The sequence below is a fragment of the Rutilus rutilus genome (assembly GCF_951802725.1).
Source record: "Rutilus rutilus genome assembly, chromosome: 12".
Classification (NCBI taxonomy): Eukaryota; Metazoa; Chordata; class Actinopteri; order Cypriniformes; family Leuciscidae; genus Rutilus; species Rutilus rutilus.
In genome coordinates this window covers 41,719,448-41,729,447 of record NC_140217.1, presented here as the reverse complement: position 1 = coordinate 41,729,447, position 10,000 = coordinate 41,719,448, and the positions used below count along the sequence as shown (strand labels likewise).

At 41.3% G+C, this 10,000-nt stretch overlaps 1 protein-coding gene across 1 annotated transcript in view; it reads left to right on the top strand.

Moving 5' to 3' along the window:
* Positions 1–10,000, top strand: part of LOC311301039 (histone deacetylase 4-like) — a 45,626-nt gene that overhangs the window by 4,876 nt on the left and 30,750 nt on the right. The window contains exon 3 of the mRNA XM_084425867.1: positions 6,435–6,497. Within this exon, the coding sequence (XP_084281993.1) occupies positions 6,435–6,497 (63 nt within the window). The remainder of the gene's footprint in view (positions 1–6,434; positions 6,498–10,000) is intronic.

Here is a 10,000-nt window from a genome sequence, read left to right as displayed (position 1 = left end):
CGTCAGTAATCCAGGATTCGTTTAATGATGTAATGGGATTTCCATCAAACACGGCTCAGATCATCCGCTGTTCCCACCTGTGCTGTGAGTGTTGTGATCTCACACAGTTTCACTACAGGAACACTGTTGTAGTTTTATTTCAGAGATTTAATGTTATAAAGGCCAGTGTCTATTGCGGTCAAACACAAAAATGTTGTGTAGTTGTTCTGGTGTGACTTCACATCAACAAGGTGCGTAGAAGAAAAGTGAAAGAAATACTGGAACAGGACCAGCAACACTTGGAAAGGGAATGGAGAGATCAAAAAAGCCCAGTTTCTTCTGTCATGGAGGTTTCTTGGACTCTTTAGACACAGAGGAGTTCACTGTTGTTTTTAATTCTGGATGTTTGGATGTTATGAATGATGTTGCTCCTCTCAGAATTAAAAGGCCTAAAGCTCATGCTATAACAGTGAAACACAGGCCTGAAGGAAAGCTGAACGCAGACGGAAAAGAGACAAATTGCAGGTTTCTTATGAAATGTTAAAGGATAGTCTCAGTAAATACCAGAACGCAGTTAAAGCTGCTAGAACCAAAGATTTTTCTGATTTAATAAGTAGAACTGCTCACTGCCCAAAAGTTTTATTTAGCACAATAAACCCCTTTTTTATAAGGAAGATTGAACTGATTAGAGAAGATATTGTGCTTCTACTATTATTGTTCCCAGGCCAAGTTCTGGTATATTTGATCTGGTCTCTCTTCCAGTCCTAGCGGATATAGTTAAACACAGCTACTCCACTGGATCCCATTCCTCCTCGATTTTTAAAAGATCTGTTTGAAATCATGGGCTATCTATTGGGAATAGTTCTTTAATCAAGGAATTAAGGGTTAGTGTTGTTCCACCCGGTCTTAAACCAGCAGTGGTTTCTTACCAGAGCTACCAAATTACCTTTTTTATATGAAATTATATGAAGGTTGTTCTTTCTCAAATAACCCTTTTTCTATCAGAGAAGGATATTCTGGATAAATTCCGATCTGGATTTAGAGCTTTTGTTTTTAAATGCGATATATATATAAATAAATAAACGTTGAAGTTGAAAATTCCCATCAGGATTCCCCAGCGTCGTGAGCTGACGAAATCGGACAGGCGTAACTGCAGCGCTCTGATTGTCCGGTTTTATCAGTCCTGTCCCTCTTTATCCCTCTTTATCCCTCTTTATCCCTCTTTCTCATCTGTTTATATTTATCTAAGCATCACTCCAGTAGCTCAACTAAGGGATATTTATAGATCATGGATTCTGCACGTGCGTCGGACAAACAAATGTGCCGATTGTTTCTGTCCCTCCAGACGCTCGCTAATCCCCCAATCCCTCCATCTGACTCCTGCTCCGTCTCACATCTGTTCCCAGCGCCGGAGTCTCAGGTCACGCACGGAAGCTTGCTGATTTTAATTGCAATCGGCCCAGACAAACAAAAGAGCGCAGCAAGCCAGCGGGGTGAGAGAGATACTGGATGTTCTGCCAACATCCGATCCCAGTCCACACAGGACCCGTCACTGCTATCCCACCTTTGACATCGCAGGCATTTGTCTGTGGGCATTCCGGACACTGATGTAAAGATCCTAATGATATTGCGTCTAATTAAAGTGATGATTCGGCATGTTCCCAATTTTGCCTAATTGCCACATTCAGAAGTCCTTTCATTTTTCAGTGTTTTCATGCCTCTCAGTGGCTCAATGGCTCAGTGGCTCAGTGGCTCAGTGGCTCAGTGGCTCAGTGGCTGCGCGCGCATTACAGAATAGGAGATGCTGCATCAATTATTTTGACAGTACGACGACTAGTAGCCGGGAAATACTGTAAATTCATTCTAAAATGTTCTTGCATTGTATAAACACTGATTTCTAAGGTAGTGATAGAGGAATATCAAAATAGAGTCTTTGAATCATTCATTCAAAATAGACCGGAGCAATTAACAATTAACACTGTGTCAGAAACTCTAGTAGATTACATGTTACTTTGTTTAGTTGTCTGTTCAGATTCGCTGTTTGAAACAAAGCAAAAAATCCAGAATCCTGCGCTATGAGAGGAAGAGTTATGATGGTATCTTTAGACCTGCTGGACATTGTTACTCTCTCCTGTTCTGTGGCTGAGGAAATGCTCATCCGTCTCATTAGTAGACCAGGAAACTGAAGGAAAGTGAACAGCACAGATGCTAAATCAGGATCCGACCCAGATCAGTTAGGAATAGGATCTAGTCATATATCACCTCCATTAATGTCACTGCCATGACTTTTTCCAGCATCTTTTTAAGCCTGTCATATATAATCAAAGCAACATACATCACATAAACAATTTATTCCGGTCTCATTTTTTTCAAGAGCAATATCTTCTTATTGGCGTACATTAATAGAGCAAAACTTTTACCAAATGAATTGGCCTCTACAAAATGGTATAGCAAGAACTCCCGTTCATAACAGGCTTGAGAATGTTGTTTTGCCTGCAACTAACGACTCTGTGGCATCTTTGATTATAGAAATGTGGAGCTGCTCCAGTGGATGAATGGATGAATGGATGAATGGATGTTGGCCACTTCTTTCTGCTCTCCGAAGTGCTCTGTCAGACCTGAAGCATTTACCAAAATTTAAACAAGCTTATCTGAGACATTGGCCCTCATTTATCATTCTTGCGTAGAAACGGGCGTATATGTTGGCGTAAGATTATGCTTACACTCTTCTCACCGCCTGATTTATGAAGCTGTGCGTACCTCTGAAATCCAGGTGTACGCAATACCTGCGCTTGATAAATGCCGCGGCTGAAAACGAGCGTCATTAGAATAACACGCCCCTATATATTCAAGTCTCCGCTCCCCCACGCCCTCGTTTTACGCCATGGACACACGGAAGACGGCAAAGAAGAGAAACTTGGATGAGCAAATGACCTATCACAATGCATTATTTTACAGCACGTGTTTTGAAACAATTAGCATTTAATGTTGTATCACGTCACATGTATTGGGGTGTACAATAGTGATGATGATGATGTGATGTGGAGTACCATTCATTCACATTAATAATTGCATGACAATTTGTAATATTATTATTTTTATTATTAATGACGCTTATTGTTATTTAGAAGAAGAATGTTGTTATTATTATTATTTGTATTATTATTATTATTATTTAAAAGAAGAAGAATGTCATTTTTATTATTTTGTCAGTCTGAATTATTTTTTGGTCATTGAAAGCCTTCATTACTGAACCCAGTCCGTGCGCACCTGCCGGGCCTAACCCTGCACAGGCTCGCAACTGAAGGAATACATATGCCTATAAATCAAATGCTTTGGTAAAGTCACACAAATTAAACATTGAAGTCCATGTTGCACAAAAATAAACACTGAAGTTTATAATTACTATGTTGTTGTTTTTTTACAGTGGGTCATAATATATCATATCTTTTAGTTTGTCAGTGTGTTTTGTGGTGTTAGGAATTGTTTTTCTGCGCATTTCCGCACTAACTCAAAACGTACATGTACACCACCTCCTGAGCTGGCGTAGGATTTGAGCGTGCCGTACGCCAACATCCATATTGATCAATCTCAAAGTCACCGTGGTTTTGGGTGTACGCTGGAAATTTGGTGTACGCACTTTTGATAAATGAGGGCCACTGTGTTTTACTCTCTCATTCTAGCCTGAAAATGCATGCGATTGAGTTCAAGTCAAATTAAATATTTGTTTACCTTTTAACTCAGCCAGTCTTACTGTTGAATAGAGTAGCAATGGATGTTGCGTTATAACTGCAGTGATTTAGGTATGAGGGAGTATGTTTGAGAGAGAGTGAGAGAGAGACCGAGAGACCTACAGCAGATTTATTTATACAGCGCTTTTCAAAATAATCAAAGCAGCTTTACAGAGATAACAGGAAAATAATGCAACAAAGTTTGTTTCCAGAAGAAAATAGCGTCACAGTCCAGCTTAAGTAAGTTCAGTGATGTTTCATTTTTGTTTTAAAAAAAGTTATTAATTTAGTTAATTTATATATATATATATATAGCCGCTCTGGAGTAAACCTTGATGTCATCGTCCAGCTCAGTTCAGTTTGCATATTATAGTGTCAATGCAGGCAGATCAATATTATTGTTGAATATTACATTTAATGTCCCCAACTAAGCAAGCCAAGCCAATGGCAACAAAGGGGGGAAAAGGCGACAGTGGCAAGTGACAAGTTCAGCTCGTAGGGTTCTTTAGCTTTTTTTTAATCTAGACCTGTTGTCTCTAGTCTGTAAACTAGTCTGAAAAACTCTTTAGCTAAACTAAAACCCTAACACAGAACACAGTCTGACTGTTAGTCTGGAGGCTTTCGTGATCTCTGTTCCTTTGGGTCGCTTCTCCCCGTGGTCACCGGCTGACAGAGTGGCGTAGATGAAGACTTGCCTGTGTTTCAGTGCTGGGGTGGTGTGTGTGTGTGTGTGTGTTTGTCACTTCAGTATCACTTCACTTGGGGACAAACTAATCCACCATAACCACAGCATCAGGACACCTTCAACTCTTTCCCTGCCAGCGAACATCAGCGCTCAGCTTAATGTTTCAGTCAAAGCCTTTGGTCTAAAAGATGTTGGCCGAATGTTTGCGTTGGGAATGGCCTTTTTGCATGCCACTTAGTTAAACTCGGCTCCGTTGCGCCGTCATTTTCATGACTACAACAAGGCTGACATGCAGTTTTATTGTCTTGTGGTTTTCTGAAGGTGCTTTGCTCTATGAAACTGAACTCAGGTTTCATGCCTGTTGCTGTATGGGGTGATGCGTAACCACAGCTCTCTTATCAAGGTAGTAGTCCAACACATTGGCATGCAAAGTGATACGTTTAGTCATATTGGTTTAAATAACCACAGCATATTAGTTTCACGTATGAATTTCAGGCTGTGTGTGTTCCTCATACATTGCATTTCCAATGCAAATCACTAGTCCACAAGTGTTTTTGTCTGTATGGGCTTTTGGAACAGAGTGGCAACTCTTGATCCATATGAAGTGAAAATATTCTAATTGTGGAATAATGTGCTAACCCTTTTTTTAAACCTTAGATTATTGTAGCTTAGGCTCCCCTCAGCCCCACATATCATCTCTCCTCAGATTAATTATTATATGAAGTTGTGTATCGTGGTGGATCCCTATCTGTACTTACTGACACAGAAGAAGTCTTTGCTCATTGTTTGGACGGACCGAAGATGTTTGTCGACTATCACTTCTGATTCCCTCATAGCTTTTCAGTTTCCTCCATTGACCATCAGGTTGACTGGAAATTCTGTGTGTTAAAAAAAAATTAAAAGATGTTTAGCCTTTTGTAATGCACTAAAATCATATGCATGTCATAACCCTAATGTTCATTCGGCCGTTTTATGTTGTAAATGCTAACATGTCTTGTTGTTTCATGTGAATACTAACATTGAACTCTCTGCTAAGCCTAACTATTACAGTTCATCACCCTCCCTGTTGTTCTGAACCGTACTGATTGCCAAAAAGCAAACACACTCGGGCTCATCCCTCATGGATGTGGAGACACAGCGGATCTGAGATGAAGCTACACCTGTCCTTCTAAAAATAGACGCTCGCATATAAACAGAATTCCCTGATGCACGGCTGCGATGAGGCCTAATTAGATGAACATCAAAGCAGTTTACAGGGGTTGTCTTAGTCCTTGGAAATGTACCAAGAATAGAAGTTTGTGAAGGATTCGCAGCCCTGGGGAAAGTCAGTGCTTCTGCTCTTGGGTTACAAAGGAACCAAGGATGATGAGCTGGTAAATATCATGCCAATGATCGCTGGTAAAAATGACCAGATATTTAACTGAGATTGAACACCCACTCAGCTCAGGGAGTTGTGTTGAAGGAGAATGTTAGTCTGTGTCTGCTTGCATACTGAAGACTTCCCTCCCTCCATGCCTCCCTCTCTCTCTCTCTCTCTCTCTCTCTCAGGGGTTATTTATAGCCGGGTCTTGCTGTGTTGGGCTGCTGTGAAGAAGTGAAAAGCCTTTTCATGTTCTCTGTAATTACCATCTGCTGCTTTACTCCTCATTTACACTGTTATTTACCACACTGCCGCTCAGCTGCCATCAATGGACCCCTTTACTTGTAGTCTTCACTTGTAACGTCTGACTTTAAAGGCCTCCGTACTTTAAAAACCTACGCGATTGGCTCACTTTTTCAGAAGAACAGTTTAATAAACAATGACCAGTTTAAGTTTAACGAACAATAAACACCAACAGCTGTGTGTTTTCAGGTAAAAGCTGAAATATCTGAATGTTAGAGAGGTAGAAAACTCTTTCTCCACTGGTTGAACATCTACTGAAAATGTGAAACATTTATGATTTATGTGTTGCTTGCAAAACATGTATTTCCTCCATGTGACGGTGAAAATAGATTGTTTTGCCACTGAATCATGCTCTGTTTCTGTCGTTTTGTCTCAGACTCTCAGATGGATCAGACTGTGGAGATTTTGAAGCCGTCAGCGTTCGACCACATTCCCACAGGTAAGACAACCCATGTCTTATCGTGATCCTCAACAGAGTAAAAACCATGATATACATACAAATGATAAAATACAACCAATTATACAGTTGTAGAAAGATAGAATAGACAAATAAACGGCATTTAAACTTTGAATGGAGGACACACGCTTCCCATATTTCTACTTGTTGCTGTCAAGTCTGTGTCCAATCAAACTGTATTTAAGTATTTTAGCACAAATTCATCGGTCATTTGGTAGAATCTAGTCAAATTAAACAGATTTTAAGGACGTTTTTGTTGCATTTGTATGACAAACTGTTTTTGCTAATGTGAGTCTAGCACTTAGCGCTACTAAAGGAGCTGTTTATTTTTGGTATTGTAACTGATAACAGGAGATGTGAGATACACTGATTATCGTCTTGGGCGTCTGTTGGGGAACAGTCTAACATCAGCATTATGTGCTGTCTGACTCTCCAGCTGCCATTGAGGGATTGTGAAGATATATACAGTTTACTGTCATATATATATTTTTGCAAAACTGGAGGAGCTGTGAGTACGTATCTGGACGATTGTGACACACAGATCATTCAAACGTGTTGTGACTTTATCTGTTGTGTCTGTTGGATTGTTTCGTGTTCTCAGCACTTTTAATGCGTACAGTAGCTCATTTTATCCCAGCATAACGCCTTGATTTAGCACACTGAATTATAGATGAGGTCTTACAGAGACGGTGAGAGATGAGCCTTAGCGTTTCAAAACCGCAGCATGGAAATTACAATAACACTTAAACAAGTTCGGTTTTGTTGCGTCTTCCTGTGTTTGTGTTCAATCTTCATGTAGATTCCCGTTCCAAATAAAGCGTAGCACTAGATCGCGTCGATCACGTTTTGAAGATGCTTCTCTGCGAGTGTTAGTGTTGGGCATGTTGTTATCATGTCTGCTAATTACATCAGAGATGATGGAGGATTGATGCATTTTCAGGATAAACAACCTAAGCTCTTTGTTCTGCATCGGTGACCAAACAAACGTGCTGTGCCTCTGTTTGTGATGTGTGTGTGTGAAGCGTGGCGTGGGCTGGAGAACGAGCGTCGGGTTGTGTAGGACTCTGACTAACGCTGTTCGCCTCTGATGAATGAAGCACACGCCTCTTCTGTGTGTGTTTGTGTGGTGATTGTACTCAGTCACAACAGTACGTTTGTGCAATTTGTAGTGCAACTAAGGATGCCAAAAAAAGCAGTGACGGCTAAAGAAGTTTGTCTATGAAGGATTATGTGTATTTTCAGTCATCTTTAGTCAGATGCATTTAAATTGTGACTGTGTGTAAAGTGTGAACAGAATGGCACACACAGACCTATGGCCAATAGAAACTGATGGGTGTGAATGACAAAGAAACAACATTGCTGTTTCCGTTGTATGTAGCACTTTTGTCTTGTGTGTATAAAGTTCTGTAACTCTGGGTTAAGATTCTTTGAAGGCCGACATGCTAACATCGCTGCTAAAGAACTGTGCTACACTACTACCTTCAGTAAATTCTTTCCAGTAAAAGCTTACTTATTTTATGTATTAGAGAACTCTAATAGATTGCGAGCCACCCTAACGGCCACTCGGCCAAATACAGCAAAATCTAACAATTGTCTGAAAAGGTTTCACAAAACAACCCAATCTGTAGAACATGTCTCTCTCTTTACCTTGTCCTGCAGAAATGTTTGTGTGTCTTTAAACGTTGGTTCTACTGGCTCGTTAATGTTGTGACTCGCTCAACAGTTCAGATACTTGTTTAGATCCCTCGTCTTCACAGATCTCCTGACACACACCACATCGGGCGTTTCACACAACATCCACTAGCTCTAACGAGCAGAGACCAGACCACCAGGAACACACACATCTAAACCACTGCAATGCTGCTGCTTCGTGGGACTAAAATAGGCCAGGAATATGAAGCGGTGGAGCTCATCACTAGAAGAGAGACTGAGACGAGGCATCAGTGTTGAGCCATTAGGTTCATAAACATACTTTGAGCTCATTTGATGATGCGAGGGATTGTTTCGCAACATGACCATCAAAGTCCTGGAAAGCCTAAAGGTCTAAATGTCCTAATGATGTCTGTTCGTCAGGGAAATCATCCTTTCAGATCAGTTTTGTCCCATGAAGTACATGATTATGTAACACATAAGATGCAACATAAGCTGCTGATCATTTGATCTCTGAGAATCTGTGAAATGGTCTTGAATTGGATGTGACGTACATGTCACCCATCTCACTGTCCCGACTCAGAGCTGAAAGTGAGCCATGAGATGATGAAGCATTGGCTGTTCAGGGCGTCTGAGGATCACTGTGTCGGCTCTGATGGCCGTCGGTCTGAGATGTGTTTTATCTGGTGTGAGTGGAGTTGCGGTTGTCGGTCGGAGGCTTGATGTGATCGAAGTGTTTGAGAGCTCATCAAAGCTGTCTGGACTCTCTGCTCTTGGCAGCAAGTTTGTCTGCCCGTTAGTGAATTAGTGAATGCGCGTACGCAACTAACTCAACATGCTAGCATCAGTGTTTACTCACTCTCGTACGGAGACGTGTTTCAGCCGTAGTAGCAGGGAAAGGGTTATGGTTAGGGTCTTTTATTAGCCTGGCTAACGTCAGACCTCTTTCTCATTGAGACGTGGTCTGGGAACCACATTTTCATTTTCTCGTATTTGAGGCGTGGTTTACGAATGCCCAGAGCCGTTTATTGGGCGATACGAATGTCTATCAAATGCGCCTGCACGTAGCTCATAGACAATCGTTTCAATTATACCAGATGACGTATGTAGAGCGACAGATATTCGACGAAGAAGAAGACGAAATAAACTTGCGTTCTAAACTACTTAGAACACTCTCTAAGGCTGCATCGAAAGGTAACTTCGCGTCTGATGCCATGTTTGATCCATAGATATAAACAAACTGCTTCGGTGTGTCGCACAGACGTCATCATCGTCTTGCTGCTCCCTCCCCGTTCTGTGATTGGTTCCCTTTTTGAGGGGAAAATCTGGTCCATGGTGTCCAGGCTGCCAAGCAGCGTGAATAAAATCGCGTAAGGCAGCATGGGGAAACCCAGGCTAGTCTTTTATCACAATGATCTCTGAAATGAGCTGAAGATTCTTAGTTTTCTTTTTGTGCTCGTCTGTAAAGTCTGTCTTTAGTCTCTGATTTCTGATGGTTGATAAGCAATAGCTAGAGGTTGTAATGTGTGTTCTGTGAATGTGGCATTAAAATCAAACTTACATTTCAGACTGCATGTCTGCTGCATTTAAACACAAAAGTGGAGGAGGACACTGTCAAACACTGTCTCTCTCTCTCTCTCTCTCTCTCTCTCTCTCTCTCTGTGTGTGTGTGTGTGTGTGTGTGTGTGTGTCAACCGTCTCCATACGAGAGCAGAGCGTGTCATGTTTGCTCTGGGACAGCCCTGTGATGTCATCAGACAGTCCAGCGCTGCAGATCAGTGTGTGAGTTAGAGAGAGAGAAATCAGTGTGTGAGTTAGAGAGAGAGAGAGATCAG